At 36.4% G+C, this 19512-nt stretch overlaps 3 protein-coding genes across 5 annotated transcripts in view; 1 reads left to right on the forward strand and 2 right to left on the reverse strand.

Moving 5' to 3' along the window:
- Positions 1 to 202: 202 nt before the first annotated feature.
- Positions 203 to 1527, reverse strand: LOC106650714. Its single transcript, XM_023462020.1, has 4 exons — positions 1386 to 1527; positions 982 to 1330; positions 591 to 915; positions 203 to 521 (listed from the first exon to the last, which is right to left on the reverse strand). Exons 1-4 carry the CDS (start codon positions 1512 to 1514, stop codon positions 203 to 205), a joined length of 1122 nt encoding a protein of 373 aa, XP_023317788.1. The 5' UTR covers positions 1515 to 1527.
- A 365-nt stretch (positions 1528 to 1892) lies between these two features.
- LOC106650748 (trithorax group protein osa-like) lies at positions 1893 to 11732 on the reverse strand. 3 transcript variants are annotated; one of them, XM_023462015.1, is made up of 17 exons: positions 11319 to 11732; positions 10257 to 10666; positions 10051 to 10183; positions 9866 to 9979; positions 9664 to 9785; positions 9381 to 9577; positions 9157 to 9311; positions 9026 to 9088; positions 8796 to 8956; positions 8430 to 8730; positions 7753 to 8348; positions 7442 to 7681; positions 7306 to 7358; positions 5558 to 5712; positions 4215 to 4262; positions 3821 to 4114; positions 1893 to 3749 (listed from the first exon to the last, which is right to left on the reverse strand). In XM_023462015.1, the coding sequence occupies exons 2-17, from the start codon at positions 10344 to 10346 to the stop codon at positions 3448 to 3450; spliced, it is 3024 nt and encodes a 1007-aa protein (XP_023317783.1). In that variant the 5' UTR covers positions 10347 to 10666; positions 11319 to 11732; the 3' UTR covers positions 1893 to 3447. The 3 variants fall into 3 exon arrangements, with proteins under 3 accessions (XP_023317783.1, XP_014224433.1, XP_023317782.1); XM_014368947.2 differs by having other exon boundaries at positions 5558 to 5715; XM_023462014.1 differs by lacking the exon at positions 11319 to 11732 and adding an exon at positions 11030 to 11280 and having other exon boundaries at positions 5558 to 5715.
- Positions 11733 to 13894: 2162 nt separating this feature from the next.
- The window catches only part of LOC106658020 (four and a half LIM domains protein 2), a 61287-nt gene continuing 55669 nt past the window's right edge, over positions 13895 to 19512 (forward strand). The window contains exon 1 of the mRNA XM_023462022.1: positions 13895 to 14106. Coding sequence (XP_023317790.1) covers positions 14041 to 14106 — 66 coding nt within the window. The 5' untranslated portion in view covers positions 13895 to 14040. The remainder of the gene's footprint in view (positions 14107 to 19512) is intronic.

The following is a 19512-nucleotide window of genomic DNA, read 5'->3' on the forward strand; positions in this document are numbered from 1 at the left end:
CAATTGAAATAATTTGAATCCAAAGCTTCATTTATATAATCAAGAAAATATGTTTTACTATAAAATTGTTTGTAAAATTGCAGTGTATGAAATATATATATAAATAAGTAAATCAATAATAGAATCATTGTTATTTAAAAATAGCATAATTAATGATGATGATAAATAAAGTCAAAAAGTAGGAAAAAGTAAAGGTACATAATTAATAATAAGCATGATGTTTAATGTAACGTCTGGAATCATCCTCGTCAATTATAAATGAAGTCTCTTCGTTTGGATGACGAGAGTATCTATTAGCGCAATTTTTTTGCGTCGATCGATACTTGCTTTGCATTAGTGTCAGGGAATCTTTACTCCGCAGTCCTTTCAAAGATCCTTTAATTTCGTCGTCGTGAACGCAATTGCTAAACACTCCGGAGTCGCGGGATGGAACTCTGTGCTCGTCGCGTCGTTTGCATGAAGAGCACAGGCGTGATCGATTGCTACGTTTTGATCGTCGTTGGAACGCGCCGTCCAGACCACTACGTTTTTTTGTGAAATCGAAATTCAAAATCGTTATCAAAACTTTACCAATTTATGATAACAATTACCATTTGTTACAGCAGCGTGAATGACAACAATCGTAGCAACAGTAGCTGTGGCAGCAACAGTGTTGGTGTCGCAGATGGTGCTTATGACGACTGTTGTGACATTGTTGGCTGCTGCTGTAAAGATTGTAGTATGGACAATCGGATGAATGAAGTTTATTCTCGTCTTCACAAAAACTGTTGTATTTTAGAGGAGAAGCTCTCCTAAAAGTCGGCCGGTGACCTCGATGTTTTTTTTTCCATGCAGCTGAATCGCGGCGTCGCAGCTCTTTATAGTAGAATTTACGCGAATTTTCTGACAATCTGGCACTCGAGTCGATATCGGACTCTGTAGTTACAATTTTTATTATTTAATTTTTAATTAAAAATTTTTGAGTATAGCTCAAATATGTACCTTGATCGTCGTTCCGATCGGAGTCTTCCTTCCAATAATTTACAGTTTTATAAATAGGCACCTCATCGTAATTTTTCATTATTATGTCTGAAAATTCTTCATCTCTGTCAGTACTTTCAACAATTTTCGGTTTAGGTGCTGTTTCTTCAAGTGATTTTTTTGAATTATTGGATAAGCTACAAAGACTACACGATATTTCCACATTGTTCATTAGATCAATTAACGTGGATTCTAGTTTAGAATTTGACGGCTCTTCCACAAGTAATGGTGTTGAGTTATCAACTAATGATTCTGAAATATGATTGATGCTTTCTGGTGCTGTTACCGGACAAGCGGATAATTCTTTGCTCTGAAAAAACATGGACATAAGTATGATTGCTATTCATATTTTACTTACTTAGTACTTCATAATTATTGTTAACATGTCTTTCGACATTCTCGAGCCCAAAATTTTTTGGAAAACGAAGGCGAGCTCGTTCAAATGCCTTGGATAATTCTGTGCGTGACGAGGATGATGTTACACTTTCACTCATGACTGGACTTGAAAAGTTTTCATTCAAACAGTCCGTAATTCAATAAAAAAAAGTAATAACTATAGCTTTAAGAAGTCTTTTATAAAATGAATATAACCTAAAGTAAACTACTAAACGTTTTGCAACTAATTTCAAGTTAATGGAATAATGATTTTTCCTTTTATTTTCATTACGCTTTTTAATTTTATTTTTTTTTCGCTAATTGAAATATAAAATACAATTCGATAACAACGCATTTATAAATAGATAATATGCTGAAAATACGTTTCCAACATGCTATATCTAAGTCCTCGGTCGGGTGTGGAAGTGTGTCTGCGACGTGAGTTCTAGCACACTGAGAAAATGTTCAACATTGAGAAATGAACGTCGTCACTGTGATTCATGTATATACCTGACTCTTAGTTTATTTCTTGCTCGAATAATTCATTTTGTAACTTAAAATCTATAACGTTTTATGTACAAAGTATGACTTTCTTAAATTACAATCGCATAGCATAAAATATTTATCTACAAAGTCAGCGATTTATAAATTTAAACGAATTCATAGAATCGTCGTAAGTTTATCCCTCAACTTTCTTCTTGATCACTCAATGGCAACGTATTAAATTGATTATTGCAAATATTCAACCACAATCTTATCTATATGTACAAAATATATATTACTAATTAATTGTTGAATATAAAAATTCAACTGTGTATTAACAATGCAGTATTAGAACTACATCCTCTCACACATTTCAATATTTTACGCATCGCATGTAAAGTAACGCAAAATCATGCAAAGATTTTGATATATACTTTTTGACTAAATTTAATGTTCAGTAACTAATATAAACTATTGAATAAAGTACGCTGAGCTATTTTTCTTAATTATTTATGATTATGTGTATATCACATAAGTTTGAAAAATCAATTTTCATTCTACTTTAGATTTTCATTTTTTTTTAACGAATATCACTAATATGAAAGAAAATTGGAGAAAGTTGATTTCATGTGAAGTTAATATTCAAGCCTCTATACTAGTAATTTTACATCCTTTAACTTATTTATTTACAAATTATATTTAAAAAAATATTAAAAGGTACGCTTAATATTCATCAACTTGATGTAGGACTTATGTAATTGCGCAGAACAAATTAAAACTCAAAAGGAGTATTAGTTTGGCGCGCACGTCGTTACATTTTTCAACTGTTTATCATGAAGAAAATCATTAAGACTCACGATTCATCTTATTATTAATTATAATTATTACATTCACTAGCATGGGCATTTAGTTTTGCGTTAATTTATTTTTTCGAGAGAACGATATGTTAATTTACAAAATAAAATTTTAACAACCAAAATAAAGAATGAAAATTAATTTTTTTTTGCTATGCAAAAAATCACTCATAATCATATAATATTTGAAAAAAATGCATTAGTCTTTTCATTCAGTAGACGTGTAAATTCATAATAGTCAATTTTTCTATGAAGTTAAACTTTCACATGAGCATGCATTCAACCATGTTCTCAAATTACTCTAATATTTAGAAAAAATAATTTATATTTACATTAGTTCATTAAGTATCAGCGAACCACAGTTTATTTACAATGAATTTTTTCTGTGCAAGTAATACTCGAAAAGAAAGATGAAATTTCATACTTGTTTTCAGATTTTTTGAATGCCTTAATTGAAGTCAAAAACTTTGCTAGAAAATGTAAATTTTCAAAAAAAATTTTTTAAATGGTAAATTTAAATCTTTTCCGATATTTTTAGCTCCACATCATTAACTACAAAAAGTAAAAATCAATTTAGCTTAGTGGATTAATTTATGTAGGAGCAACAAGCTCAATCGTGACAAACTTTAGAATAAAATAAAATAAAATAAATCATTATTTTAACAAAACCAACTCATCGGTTTGCATCTATACGCCCTTGGACTGATCGATCTATTCAATTCATCCAAGGTGGCGATACACCTTGCGCAGTTTGCTGGTGGTGATGGTGATGCTGTTGTTGCTGATGATGATGAGGAAGTCGGAATCGATGCATCTGCGGTCCACGCGGATGTCGTGATTGAGTATAAGTCGGAGGCGATGGTGGAGGTGGAGGAGGATTGCAAATCGACTGTACCAATGCAATGGCCGAAGCCGACCGTTTACCGTAGGGATGAGATCCTGCACTTCCATATTCACTGGTTGGTGTGTGATCGGTTGGTAATATGTTTTGACCTTGCGACCGATTATCATCAGATCCTGCAACAAAGATTAAAAAAAATCATGAGTAATCATATTGAATAAAAGTTCATCATTAGACATGAACATACCAGGTACGAGTCTAAGCTGAGGTGGCGGTAGATTAATTTGTGGTGGTGGAGCACCATGGAACGGTACATGATGCGATTCTCCATCACGAGGCATAGGAGGCGGTCTATTCGGAGGAAATCGTGCGAAATGAGCCTGCCAAGGTGTTTGTGCGCCAGGAGGTATACCTAATGCGTGAGAATTCGGTGGCAGCGGGCCTTGCTGCTGTTGAGGTGACTGTTGCTGCTGCGGTTGAGGTGGTGGAGGACCTATATTGCGCTGTTGTTCGAGTTCACCGTTTATCGGTTGTTCACAGCCTGAGTTAAAAAAAAATCATAATCAATAAAATAATCTTCACTACCCGCCCTCAGAACCCTTTGAGAAAAGTAATATTTATTATATTTGTAAAATTCTTACCAGAATTATGATCGGTAAAGGGTTGTCCTGAGATGTTGCGTCTATCACCTGTGAAAGATATGAACAAAAAATTAGAAACGGATCAAATTTTAATTTCGAAATCACATCTATAAAGACGTTTTGTGAAATTTGTAGAATTATTTATCTAAGAAAGCTACGTTGGTATTAACGTGCACAGCATATATCCCAACTGGTTACGTCTTCTGCATGTATACTTCAATATCAGGTGTAAACTATAAGGTATTTTATTTCAGTTTTTATAGCTAAATGAAACGAAATTTAAAAATTTTTTTATGCAAGTGTTTTAGAAAAGAAATAATTTTTAGCTTTTACAAATACAACAAAAAAGTAAACATTGAGAATTATGAAAAATAACGAACATCTAGATAGCACAGATGTAAACTCTGCTGGGAAAATATTATAACAGTTATCTAATAACAATGACGTCCAAAAAAAAACAAATTATATGGGAAATAGGTAAATTTGGAAATCAGCGAAAATGTAATCGAGACAAATGAAAAACTGCTTTCGGAAATGTAGCTCGAATAAGGTCTATCGTCATCGTCGACTGCAAAACTGTAGAAAAATCGTAACAACGAAAATCTCCCATTCTTTTTTGCATAATATTTGGTCGATGCGCTTCAATATGGAAAGGCAAAGCTAAAAGCAAACTAGATTGTATTGAATAAAAACGTGTGCCGAACAAATCTACTCATAACAAACAATATAGTTCCAGTGGATCCTGATGTTCCTTTGACGTGTTGATCGGCTTCAATATCTACAAACCAACAGTTGAGAATGACTCACTGGAAGTTGGAGTTGCTGCATAGTATTGCATGAGAAATATATTGTTTAAATAGATAATGTTATCTTATGTTAAAGATAGAATAGTTTTCAAGCTTCAAAAAATACTTGCATCTAAAACTTTTAAATTGTTAAATCTGAAATTATTAAAAATTTTTTAAAATATTCTAACTCTATGAAAAACTTAATAGTCATTTAAAAATGTTGATTTAAGACCATTAGATATCCATGGTGCGCCAGCAGCTGTTAAAATAAACACTAAGTGAAATGGGCTTAAATTTAGTTCTTTTAATATTTAATACGAAAAATTCATCTTATTCAAAACTTAAATAAATTTAGTTTGATAATAATATTATGAATATAGAAAACAAAAAACAGTTAAAATATGTATAATATTAAAATGAAAAAAATGTATGATAAAACTGCTCTGAAGGTGTTATATATTGCGTCACATGAATTCATCCTAATCCTCATCACCATTGGCCTAAAAATGTCATTATTGTGTGTTTGCACATCACAGGGCGATGAATGCTACAGACCTGCATAGGGCGGTGGCATAAGCAGTTGCTGCTTGCCTCCTGGGCGCTCGCCCGCTTGATGGTTTGCTCCTGCGCCTCCTGGTGGCCCATGCATCATGTGTTGTTGCTGCTGCTGTTGTGCCTGTTGTTGATGTTGCTGCTGCTGTTCAGCTTCTCTGCTTGAACAAGGGAGTCACAGACTCTCATTAGCGCGGGTGTTTATGTGCCAATGCATGTTTTTCCTTTTTTTTATACTTATTTTGAAATTGTAACGTTTTTTTATTTTTAAAAATGAATTGAAAATTTCATGAAAAACTTTCAGATTTATCAGTTCTCTAATTCTCTAATTTACAGTTAATTTAGTTACTGTTGATATTTAAAGAAAACCTTTTGGGAAATGGAAAAGATTTCATGTTTAATATTTTGATCATGAATTTGACCAGTAATTTTTAAAAAAGATTACTTGATAAAATCATCAACAATTAAATATTTGTTATTGCTATAATTTAATATGAAAACTGAAAAACCAGCTTGAATTTTTGAATTTTGATATTTTAAAGCAAATATTCTCATTATATGAGATAAAAATATTGCTACTAAAACGATTTATTTTTCTATAAAACTTCACAAGTTTATTTTATTCTATCTATTTAAAAAATTATGTTTTAGATTATTCAAAATTTATATTATATGAATTTGAATAAAAAGTTGAAAAAAAATTCGACTTTTATTAATTTTTGTAGATTGTTATTCACATAAATTCCAAGCTGATTCATTCTTAATTGATTTAATTTAACGATTTTAAGGTACGGAAAATTGGCACTCAATTTATTTTTCTTTAATAGGACTCTCTTTTCATTAATCTTCAAGAGCTCTGAAAATATCAAAATGATAAGTAGATGTATTTGCAATCATATAAGTCACAAGAAACCTTCAAATTCATTTTGTTCATTTGAATTCACTTCATAAAAAATTATTGTTTTATATAATTGCAGATACATAAATAATAGTTTATTGAATCTTAATTTTTAATTACTTTCTATATTTTTAGGGGCAGCCTGACTAATATCTTCATTTCAAAAAGATTTTTTGTTTTTCAACTAATTTTGTTAGTTGATGTACATTAAATCATATTTCGATGAAACATGTAATTATGGATAACATAATGCTTTTGATAAGTTAGAAATAAAATTTCTTATTAAAAAGTATGGTCACATACCTGACTAGTCAACAATATTGTTACTTATTTATGCTCAAATTTTTAGTCAATTTAAAAAAAAAACAATCAGAAAGCAGAGATACTACTTTGCTGGGTGATAAAAATGAATAATGAAAATGTGATGAATTAATAAAGTGCTTTTACATAAAAAAATTATAAAAAATAAAAATCTTAAAAATACACACTTCACTTTTCATTTTTTTTCGCAATAGTATGAATATTGAAAATATTGATAACATAGGATTCATAAAAGTAAAATTTTTTTATTTTTCAAATTTCAAATTTTATATCTATATTTCGACAAGAAGTTTTCTGTTTTGATTAAAAGGAAACAATTCAAAATAATGGAAAATTCTTTAATTTAACTAAGGAGGGTTTAGTAGAACGGTAAAGATTATTCTATAAAAATAGGATTGGTATGTGGATGTTATCTTAAATATATAAGTTAGTATAGAAATATAAAATGAATTTTGTATAGTTAATAATTTAATTTTTTTACCTAATTAATATTTATTCTAATTATATCAGTTGAAAAAAATTTTCAGCTTACCCAGTGCCATGCCGTTGCGTTGGAGGTCTATTGAGTTGATGCATCATTGAATCCTAAAATAAATATATACATATTTTCATTAGTCAAATCAAGTTATTTGAACATTTTCATAAAAACATTTTTCGAGTATGCTTACAGGTCCACCATCTACTTCAGAAAATCTTCTTTTCACACCTTGATTTTTGTGGTGTTCCGTCAGTTCTGCATTTGGTTCAAAATGTGGAGGTGGACGGGGAGGAAAATGCACTTGCGACTGCATCTGATTATTCTGATAATGTACTTGCTGAGGATGATATTGCATCTGAGGTGGTGGTGGTTGTTGCATCTCAGGAGGTGGAATATTGTGGTGTGTCACATTAGGAGGAGGCATCGGAACCTATGAAGCATAAAAATATTTGTTATTTTTTTTTTAAATTTTCAACTCAACTATTTTAATAAAATACGCACTGGCATTTGCGCTTGTGGTGGAGGTTGTGACATTGGTTGTCCTTGATATAACCATGGTGCTGCTTGAGGAGGGGGATGAGATGGTGGTGGAACACTAGTTATAATACTCATGGAATGTGGCATTTGACTGACAGATGGAGGAGGAACCATTTGAGGTGGAGGAACTGGTTGAGGAGGCATCCCTGAATCAACTGCGCCATCAGGCGGATGCTGCATTTCTGTAACTGACTGTGGCATAGGTTGCTGTGGTGGAGGACCTCTATCTTGAAGAGATTGCGTCGTCGACACTATGTAGCCCTGAGATGAGGGCGGAGGTGGCGGATGCATGTGCATTTGTGGTGGGTGTTGACCCTCAAATGGAGCTCCTAAGTGCTGTGGCGGAGGTTGCTCATGATTTTGTGTAGGTGGTGGTCCATTATGTTCGCCATGAATAATGAATTGCGTTGGTGCTTGGGCAACCGAAGTTTGTACTGGTTGATATTGAATTTGATACGTTTGAGATATCGGCGGAGGCGGTTGATTAGTGGGGAAACGCGGTGGAAATTGAAGATGCAATAATGAAGGAGGTGCAGCAGGTTGACTTATATTTATTGTACCTATAACAAAAAAAATTTGATTCATTTTTAACACAAAATGAAATGACTTATAATCTTTGAAAAATTAAATTTTTTATTTACCAGCAGGGGGTGGCTGCTGCAAATTAACATTAACCGTTTCTATGATACTTTGAGACGGTGTAGTTGGCCTGGTTTGAGTGTACACATAAGATACTGCTCCATTGATAGGTGCACAACTGCTAACAAATGTAGTCTGTGGTGGTGGTTGGCTAACCACGTACATTTGTGTCATTGGTTGAGCTGAATTTTGAGAGCCTGGTGGTGGAGGAGGAGGCATGCTTTGTATTGACATTGGCTGACCTGGATGTATCTGATATTGTACTTGATTAATGCCTGGTGGTGGCTGAGCTATTAACTGAACCTTCAATTTGAAAACATATTGAATTTGACTATTGAATAATAAAGATTTACAACATTTGTGCATACTTGAGCTGGTTCAGCCATAGAAACAGGAGGTGGGATTGGCCCTGGAGCTGAGACATGAACTCCAGTTGAAGGTAGTTGACCTGGTACCGGTGCAGCAACAGTTGCAGTGAGAATCGTAGCTGGTATCGTGACAACACTACTTCGTGGATGTTGAGTTAATTCTAAAAAAAAGTTATATAAGTACAATCAAAATATGATGGACCTAAAATAAAAACAGTTTTGTTAAATACCTTGATGAATTGTTACAACATTTGGCTGAGCTAGAGCACCTATATTCACCGTTTGAAATTGAGCTGTAAAATATTCATTCAAGTTTCATTGTATATTTATTTGTATAATTATAATTTAAAGAAAGGTTTACCAGGCTGAATTTGTTGTAACTGTGTCTGTTGAATAACTTGCGATTGAACTGGAGGAGGTTGCTGTTGAATATAAGACTGCAGTTCTGATTGTATAGTTTGAATCAAATTTATTGCCAATTGTTTTGCACTTTGCAGCGCTAAGGGATTTGGATGTCTGAAAAATTGATTATCAAATAAAAATAAGAAATAACCTTTTAAAATTTGAAACCTATCATACACTCACTCTATACATAAATGAAGAGGCTCGGGTGACTCTGTTCCCATACCAGGATCTACAAATTGTGAGCCTCTTCCCCTTAAAGTTACAGTAGCACCGGTTTCTCCTCGAATATATAACAAATTAGCGCCATCTGCTCCAATTATGCGTCCTCGTAAGTCGAATCCTTGAGGTGCATTTTCAATACCAATACAGAGTTTTTCCTATTTTAAAAGTTAGAAAGATTATATTATTATAACATTTATACATTTACCACATAACTGTAAGTTTTATCATAGAGTAGCCTTACTACTGTTGGAACTCCAGATTGCAAGCTCATCAACGGTGGAGGTAAATTTGTAAATCGACTAGGTCTATTTACAGAACTTCTTTGTTCAGTCTTGATGATATCATTAATTTTTTGTAAAGCCACTGCAATAAAAATTTCAATTTTAAGTGGAATTATTCAACTGATGTAAGTAATACTTATTTAATTTATCATTTTTACATACAATCCACGTTTTGCTTTGAGTGACCCTGAATAAATAAGTAAAGAGGACGTTCATGGGGACAGCGAATTTTTTCCTGTTCTGTCATGAATCGCCCTCGCGTAGATACTGTCGCACCTACAAATTATTTAAAATTTAAGTCAAATTAATTTGACAGTTGTTAAATTGCATAATGTAAAGAAAATTACCCGAAAAGGAATTGATTTCATCTTGCACATAACCTTTGGTCAGTAGCGTCCGTGCACTATGTGGTGTTTCATTTATTTCAAATTCAGTTGTAAACATCTCATTTGGCTTGTACCCACCATTAGTATTAGGTAACTGAAAAATAAAGAATAAATGTTATTTATTAAATAATGTATGAAAAATTGTTATATGTTAGATTATTTCATACTTTATGGTTGCCATTGATTGTTTTTAATTTTGCTCTTGAATTATGCAAGTTGTTCATTCTTGTCCCTCCGTTTGATGATTTTTTATTCATAATTGTAATAGTTTATACAATTTATTTTATATAATTATTTACATACAGTTAGTGAGATAATAACTGATGGTGTTAAATCTACTTGTATCATTTTACACCAACCAAACTCCTGACATGTCTTTACTAGGTATATTTTTCTATATGTCTTCAGATCTATCATGTTCTTGGTGCTCCATTAAAACGTACATAAGAAAATGGACTAATCAAAGTCCTATTCTGAGTTAAACATAAAATCTTACTAAGTCGAAGAACTTCCATGAAGATATTGAGTTCTTATGAGACCAAATTTCTTATGTTCAATTATTCATTCACTGTTTTACCTAGAAAGAAACAAACTTTTGATAAATTTTAAAGTTGGATCAAAAACTAGAGATTAATTTTCAACAAATATTAGAATGAAAATTTTTGTGATTCACATAGTCTTTCCAGGATTTTGATATAAAAAACCATTTTTGACAGATAAAACTAGCATTTACAGCAAGTTAAATACTAATATATATTTTTATTCAACTAATTTGACTAGTAGAAGCTTAAGCAAGCAATTTTATGTGTTATCGCTGACAGTATCAATTATAGGGAACTATTAGCCAATAAAATGTTAATCACAGAGAACATCACGGTACAGGAAAACGGACACTTTCGAGTAAAATATTCGTCTTGTTTACACAATGCAGCAAACTTACATGCGTGCGTACACACATACGGAATTGGCACAAATCGGAGTCGCATTGGCATTATTGAGAGAAAACCAAGTGTCAGTTGGTTCAGCCAACCAGCAAACAAAACAGAGCACGCACAACACTCGATTTAACCAAGAAAAAAATGTTTATTAGGTTTTTTTGCACAGGACAATGCTGCGAACGAGTCAACTTTTTGTCAAAACAATCGGAGTACGCGATGGGCAAAGTGAGATAGCGAGTTAGAGAAAGAGAGAGAGAAAGGAAAAACATGCATCAGGCCCGGCCATCATACCTATTTCTTTGTATATATGCCTACACTAGCACTGCACTTGCGAATAGCGAGCGGCAGCTGGTGATTCAAACTCTGCACACTCGAGGACAATCACAGACGCGAGAGAGGATGTTGAAAAATCGAGGCAAACTCGCAGCGAGTAAACCTCATCTTCTCGGATTCGACTCGTCTTCTGATGGCCCGATGGTGTGTATGTGTGAGTATGCTAGATTTGTAGTAGTCAGCTGCAGGCAGCGCTGGGGCGAGCGTGCGCGTGTGTAAGTGTGTGCGTGCGACGCTGCGAGAAGCGAATTTTTAATGGAACTTTACCGACGGCACAGGCTCGGAGCAGTTGCGAGCACACACACGGATGCACAAAATACGCACACGCTCAGAGGGTCAGTTCATGACTCGTGACGTACTGACGAGCATAACACACTCGTATAGGTACGTATCGTAGCGCGCGAGCAATGAACATGTATGTATAGGTGTCGGGGACGATTCGCGCGACGCACACGCACATACATTCATACACAGAAGTCAGTACGCGCATTATACACACGTACTTGGTACGAGCATGTTATATGTGTGTGTTTTTTCGGCCGAGGGGGACGTCGGAGTTGTCGAGCTGTATACGTTCATCATTGCTCGCTGCAGCAGTAGCAGCCAGTCCGAGTTCTGACGATCATCGATTCGAGCGCAAACTCGCACAAACTCACACACTCGGGGCTTTGTGCACAGACGAGCAATACCCAGCCATAGGAAGCATCGAGCATTGAAACTACGATCGAGGCGCACACGCGCAGGCTGCACACTTGTATTTGTCGTTTTGCGTGTGATATAATATGCACGTGTATGGATGAGTGCAAGTTACAAACTCTGATTCCGAAGCTAATGGTATTAGCTCGGGTTTAGGCCGTTTAGGCTACTTGCCAATCTTGTCTTTTTTTGGCAATTTTTATGTCATAGTCTCGACTTTGTCGATTTTCTCGGTATGCGCGGAAAAGGTGAAAGCTCGCTCTTTTGAAGAATCGCGCGAAATTCGAACGTGGCCGCGGCTGACAAGTCCGCAGTTGACGTTTCGGTGAGCGTCGGTGCATGACTCATCGAGACGTATGTTCGTTTTTACATAGTATATACAAACTTTGTATTCGAGGCAACTCATTAGTCAACGAGTTATTCCGCGCATAAAAGCCGCTGCCTAGCTCGTTGATCGTCGACGAATCGACACACGATCGCAAAGTCATCTCTGCCGTGAGTCGCGAATCGTTCGCTCGTCCTTCGAGTGATAGGACCGAGAGTAGTCAAGCGTCCATCCGACACAATGGCTCATTACAAGTGTATATAGCGCAAAAAAGCATCGGACGTGGATCGTTGTCTGCCTCGTGGCTGTGGCGCGACTGCCTAAAAGTCTGCACTCGTATACGCGTGCCGCGGCGTGCAGGCTCGGTGTGGCGTGCGCGCGTGGTCGCAACTCGGAGCGGTCCGAGTCGTCGGAGAGCCGAGACGGAGCGACGAGCTCGCGACGCATACAGTGTCGCTTTCCAGCTTGGGCGGTTAGTTATAGTGTGCACATGCCGCCGCGCGTACCTACCGCGCGTTACGCGTAGCCTTCGATGCGACACGGACGCGCGCAGTCGCTTTCTTACCTTTTTTGGCAGCTATATACCTATGTGCATATACGCATCGAGCGCGCCGTAGCTCATTGTATTCGACTGCCTCGATCTATAGACCAACAACGGCTCGCCGATCATCCTATCTTATTGCCAAAAGTGTCGGCGCTGCGTGACGGTGTAACTAACGCCTCCCTGCAGGAGACCCAAGTAGTGCCGAATTTTTATTCATTGCACTTGGCTAGCTTTAGTGAAAAAAAAGAGAAAAAATGAACAGCGGAACTAGTGTCGCGAGTGAAGCTAATTGTGTGGATTGAATAGAGAGAAAATCGACCTTGCCCGGCCTCTCGAGCCTGCCCCAATCGAGGACGCCGATCGATGCCGCCGACACTTTGAGCCGATCGGAAGTATTTAATGGAAAAAATCCCTTTCTAATTGTTTTTCTTATATTTTCAAGTTTTAAAAAGGGCATAGACTTACAACTGTCTAATTCAGGGCTCGAGCACACATAGACAGTCCATACACCGCGTCTTACATGTGTACGCGTTCGCTCGAAATCTACGTGTTGACTGAAAAGGCATTCCACGAATGCGGTACGCCGGGCAGAAATTACATAGTGATTTGTTACGACTTTTCAGTTTCGCTACAAACTTCAACATTTGTCTATGCATAATCACGGCAATGAGTTAGACACGATCGTCTGCGAGTTTGCAGATGATAATTAACGATTTTAGACCAGGTATAGACCGAGATATGCAATTGGCAAGAGTCCGAGCGAAAAATTATCAGGTGATATAGAAGAAAGGCAACGCGCGAGCATTTTTTTTCGTGTAAATCGAAAGGATCCGCGATGCGCGAAAAAAACAGCCTTCGTGCGCGGAGAAATCGATGAAGAAAAAAAAATGAGTATATCGTAAACAAAGCACACCCAGGGTTATCAGCATATAGCGCGCACAGATCGCAACGCATCTAAGCTCGTGTGCAGAAACACGGCTACACGGGACGATCTCCGACGCTCGACGCAATGATATCACACGGGTGAAAGTTTAAAAATATAAGTTTAAAAAGTGTGTGTGTTTGTGTGTGTTTATGTGCGTATACGTAATAATCGCCCGTGTGCAAAGGAGAAGATGAACGGCATTAATGAACAAGCCGACGTGTCACGTGTCATTGCCAATAGCAAAGTAGCCGATAACGTGAGTATACTTGTGGACACTTTTGATGTTTATTTTAGCAACTATATTCGTTGCGCATTTTACCCCCGTCGACAAAGACACGATACCGGACGGTGCATGTATAAGATTGTAGTTTCTCAATAGACATAGCGAGCGACGCCCACAAGAGCGAATAGTTCGGACTCGCGTACTACGCGCGATCTTACGTATAAGTCGATCGAGGCTCCATTTGCCTATGGTCAAGGATGTAACGTTAACGCTCGAGAGTATATCGCTTATATATATATACTGCTCTTTGAAGACTTATTCGAGCCGGTGAAAATTGCGTAATGTTCGATCACGAATCATTTTGCGCTCTACAGACTAATGCCGAGCCTCGAGAGCTCGGAGAATTCGTCGAGTAGCAAGTTTTGTCTACGGACAAAACGAGAGAATTGAGGTAACTCGAGCCGGATCTCGTGCAGGTGCATGCAGGCCAATCGCATACGCGTTATATGCGAGCTGCTGTGCGCACGCCTTCGGATCGAAGCCGACGATCCACTGCGCGGTCCCTCGAGCGCAGCCTAGCCGATGCGCAGATTAGCGAATACTGTTACGGGGCCCTTATCGAACAAACCTGTGGGGCTTCGAGTCGTATCGCTTTCCCCCGCACTCAACATCTTTCGGCACGTTCGAGTTTTTTACCGATTCGTCTTCGTGCAATAGTTTCAAGTTCAATTGCATCTATTTCAGGAGTCTACATAATAACTAAGCCGCACACAGCTACGCAGTGAGAAACTATCGTTTTCCCTCGCACGTGCAATTGCGGCGTTTATAAACTTTCGTCGGTCACGAAACCAAAAGTTCGTCCTTCGCGCGACTTTGATTGCTTCGCGTGCCAAGCTTTTATCATAGACTTTGATGAAATTTTTCTACGGGTCGCATATCATCGTATCGCGTCATCGCTCGCGCTGGTTTCTGCAAACAAGACGTTTGGCCATTACGTTTTTGCGCGATCCGTATCGTTTTATCATTAACCCCACCTAATAATCAACGAGTTTACTATCCTCTGCAACCGCCAACTCCGTTCGTTATATACACTGCAGGCTGCACCCTTTTAATTTCTTGCTTATTTTCCCTGGCTGTCTCGCAGTAAATCGCGACCTTTGCTTTATACGAGCCTTGGCTCGTGTTTGGCTATAGCTGCATTTAACTTCTTCTTCCGTAAACAAAGGTGGCTACGAAAGCACTCCTACTGCCTTACGTTTGCTCCACTTTAATCAATTTTCAAATCAGCGATACAAAGGCTCAAAAGATCCGAGTGTCGACGTGTTAACGGCTCAATGGGTCACTAGATTTAATTAGTCTCTGTAACACCGATAACTCGATAAAAGATTATATGGAACGGAGAAAATCACGTTAGCTAATCATGGATTCGCATGTCTAATGCAAGCTTGGCTACTTAAAACAAATAAAGCGATTCAATCAGGTTGAAATATCGAAGCACATTCTTGCAAGTCAATGCGACGTTTCATTGTAATAATTTACAAAAATTTCATCGCGTCAGCTAAAGACATAACGCAATACTTTTTATTCGCTTGACGATGACGAAAGTCCCTGGACCGATACGACGATTGAAATGACGATCCAGCGTTTCCTTTGCAGAATAATCGAATCAGCTGTTCTCGATTTGCTGTTTCAGTAATAGTTGCGGATAAGCATCTCATGTTTTGCTTTAATTTTTCAGAGACAGGAATACAGGATATTATCACTGTACATTTTATTCTGAATTTTATATGCTCTAGCGCAGGTTTCAAAAGTCTTTCATAAGTTTGAATAGTGTCGATGTAATGCAGATCGGCATGATATCGATAGGCTACAGTGTTGCGACTGCACTTAGGCACGTCGCAGTTTGTGTCGCACGCAATTAGGACCAATTAACGCCAATGAAAGTCATGGTCAAGTGCTTATATTACATAGGCATGCAATAGTAAATCCATGCGATGCGCGAAAACGTTTCTTGTTTGCGAGCTCTTTAGACGATAAACCGTTTACTTTTACTCCCGTACGCATAAGCCTTCTCGTTTCAGTGTGGATCGCAAATCGTATTTTCAATTTTTCATTGTAAATTGTTAATAAAAACAATTTTAAACGCCAAATTTTGAAAGAGCACTTTCCAAAACATAAGATATGGTAAAAAAGGCGAAGTTGTACGAATAAAAAATACCTTCGTGCACACTTTCAAATTTTTGGTTGATACTGCACTTTTGCTCACCGTAACAAAAAGTACTAATTTAGCTGTAGTGAATCGTCGTTAAACAATATAGATATATTTATGATTTCACTCCTTGAGTGCAGTATATTGCTATTACCGGTCAATGATTCCTAGCAGCAAGATGCCAGTTCACAGAACAGAGCAGCCAAATGTCAATTTAATTTCCATTTGGCACAATGCTTTTTAGGCGCTCGATTCGGCAAGATGCTACTATGGTGCTTCGTATAAGAAAAATAAAAAAATCAAAGCTCATCTACAGATTACACTTTAATAATACGACTTAAAACTTAACAATCTTTAAACTTTAAAGTAGGAACAAAAGTAATCTGTTAACTTGATTCCTAGCGCTTCAGTGGAACGCCTTTTATAAGAAAATTACTCTTCATGGGTGCGAACTTGATTCTAAAAATTTTGAAGCGTATACATTTTAAATTTCCTTCGCAAAGTGTAATATATTGATGAGTTTTGATTTTCTGTTATTTCCATTATACGAAATATCGAAGTAGCATCTGCAGAACCAAGCACTAAAGTAGCATTGTGGCGAATGGAAATTAAACTAATTGTAAGATTTTGACCAATTTTCTTATCGATTATGCTATTTTTTCTTTATATTATATTTTATTTTTAAAACTACAATTGAAAAATATAAAACCCTACAAGAGTTAATTTTTTGATAAATCTGTATGGAATTATATGAATGTAGAAGTTTCGTAAATACATGTGGAGCAGTTGGTACATTTTTATGGAAGTTTAATCAAATACTAAGAATCGGCAAGCACGATAAACTTAGGCAAAGATTACTACTTGACCGACGAAAATTGTTTCAATGCGATGGCAACTAGTGTCGCGTCGATCAGTAAATACTGTATACAGCAATATTTTCATGAATTATATCTTTACAATTAAATTTAATTATTTTGAAACATTAATTCAATTTAAAACATGAAATATAAATAATTTTAAAACTAATTTATTAAAAAATGAATATAAATAATTTTAAAACTAATTTATTCACACATTTTCAAATATAAATAGGCATTTAAGTTATGGTGTAGAAATGCAAATTACTATACTTTTATTTATAATTAATACATTGAGTAAAGTACGACAAAAAAATTGCTATGTTCGCAGAAAAAGTTGACAAACTATTATGGTATTTGGCTATCAAATGTAGTAATTTTATCTGTTGCGAAAATTACCATGAAAAATAACTATATTTTATAGCAGAATATCACCTTAGTTTCACTCTTATAAGTTTCATTCGAGAGCATAACAAGTTTTACTGTAGAATTTCTTTTGTATATAAATGAGTGCAGCTATTTTTTCCCTTAGAATTGACCTTTGATATCAGTTTCATGTAAAGTCCTTTGAATGCAATCTGATTGAAACATATCAAAATCAGCTGCTTCTTTTACCTCTAAATCGTTGTCTTCAACTCAACCGGTCAAAATTTTTTTTCTATATCTAATACGATAAAAACATTGTTTGGGATGTCAGGAATGTACGAAAAAATTTATAGAGCGATTGGGTCATTCTATCAACCTTATTCAGAATTCCAGAGTTAGCCTTTTACGCATTTTTCCGTAATTTATCAAAGATGGCAAATATTTCATTAAGATTTAGTTCAGTGTAGAATGACTCAAAAGTAAAAGTGCACATAAGTTTTTTTGTTGAAAATCGTCCAAATTTTCAGAAAACATTGATCCCGAAGCGACCTGAGCACTCTAGAGGCTTCATAGAAATATAGAGGCACAATAGAAATAATCAAAAGAAAGCTTCAATAGTTTTGCAAAGAAAAATCCGGATCATACTTGATTGAATTTTGTGTTTTTTCTCGATTATTTCTATTGTAAAAGCCTCAAGAGTGCTCGGATCGCTTCAAGACCGATTTTTTCTGAAGATTTAGAGGATTTCCAACAAAAAAACGTGTGCACTTTTACTTTTGGGTCATTATACACTGAGCTAAAGCTTAATGAAATATATGCAATCGACGAGATTCTCCGTTAAGGTTGAGTATAACATGCAACCAAAGAGGAGAATCTCAAGAGATCCTACTTATGAAAAGAAGAAACAGGTGACTTTTACCTTTTGTAAAGTAATTGAAAGTTACAAGTTTATTCTTTTCGATCATCGGCCCACAACTCATACGGAGAATCTCGCTGGGTTTTCTGCACTCGTTTTCTGGCACTCTTTTCTACTCCTATATACCTCGTCTCGATAGCTTGGGTTTTCCGCGCTCGTTTTCTTTCATTCTCTTCTACTCCTATATACCGCGTCTCGATACCTAAAGGTTCTCTACGCTCGTTTTCTCTCTTACTCTCTCTCTTTTACTTCTATATGCAGCGTCACGATAGCTTGGATTTTCCGCACTCGTTTTCTTTCTCTTTCTCTTTTTTCTTCCATCGACCGTGTCCCGATAGATAAGGTTCTTCTCGCTTGTTTTCTCTCTCTCTCTTTTACTTCTATATACAGCGTCACGATAGCTTGGGTTCTCCGCTCTCGTTTTCTTTCTCTTTGTCTTTTTTCTCCTATCGATCGCGTCCCGATAGCTAATGTTCTCCGCGGTCGTTTTCTCTCTCTCTCTCTCTCTCTGCCTCTGCCCGGGGTGGGTGCGGGCCCTGTCTTGGTGTGATGTGTCCGTGCTGTGCCAGCGGACTAAATACCCATACTGTTAATCAGTATGTCGCAACATAAACTCAAACTAATGTAACTTGTAAATATCCAATCTATACTGTAATTTGTAAATATGTGTATATTATTCTATAAGTTGTAAAATGCCAGTGGGGCCAGATAGGGTTATACCCAAAGGTCCCTAATAAAAAGTCAATCAATCAATCAAAAGTCAATCAATCTCTCTCTCTCTCTCTCTCTCTCTCTTTAACTTCTATATAGCGTGTCTCGATAGCTAAGGTTCTCCTCGCTTGTTTTCTCTCTCTCCATCCCTTTCTCTTATCCAAGAAAAAAGTGATTACAGACATCTCAGACACTCGACCCATAGCCCAACTGTGTGAAATGTCTTAACTGTGTGAAAGGTTGGTACACAACCAACTGATTGACTTTCTCAAGCAAAATGAGTTGCTCAGTCCACGCCAGGCAGGTTTTCGGAGAGGACACAGCACTCAGTCTGCATTGCTGGGGCTCACCGATGATGTGCGTCAAGCTGTGGATGACAG

The sequence above is a fragment of the Trichogramma pretiosum genome, unplaced genomic scaffold (assembly GCF_000599845.2).
Source record: "Trichogramma pretiosum strain Unisexual culture from Peru unplaced genomic scaffold, Tpre_2.0 scaffold52, whole genome shotgun sequence".
Lineage (NCBI taxonomy): Eukaryota > Metazoa > Arthropoda > Insecta > Hymenoptera > Trichogrammatidae > Trichogramma > Trichogramma pretiosum.

Excerpts from the sequence above, each read along its gene's own strand:
- LOC106650714 (XM_023462020.1), bottom strand. The coding sequence starts at position 1,514 with ATGAGTGAAAGTGTAACATCATCCTCGTCACGCACAGAATTATCCAAG. Across the intron at positions 1,331-1,385 it reads ATGTTAACAATAATTATGAA|AGCAAAGAATTATCCGCTTG; the intron begins GTACTAAGTAAG and ends ATGTTTTTTCAG. Across the intron at positions 522-590 it reads TCACGCTGCTGTAACAAATG|TGGTCTGGACGGCGCGTTCC; the intron begins GTAATTGTTATC and ends AAAAAAACGTAG.
- LOC106650748 (XM_014368947.2), bottom strand. The coding sequence starts at position 10,346 with ATGAATAAAAAATCATCAAACGGAGGGACAAGAATGAACAACTTGCAT. Across the intron at positions 10,184-10,256 it reads CAATCAATGGCAACCATAAA|TTACCTAATACTAATGGTGG; the intron begins GTATGAAATAAT and ends TTTATTTTTCAG. Across the intron at positions 4,263-5,557 it reads TATGCCACCGCCCTATGCAG|GTGATAGACGCAACATCTCA; the intron begins GTCTGTAGCATT and ends TATCTTTCACAG.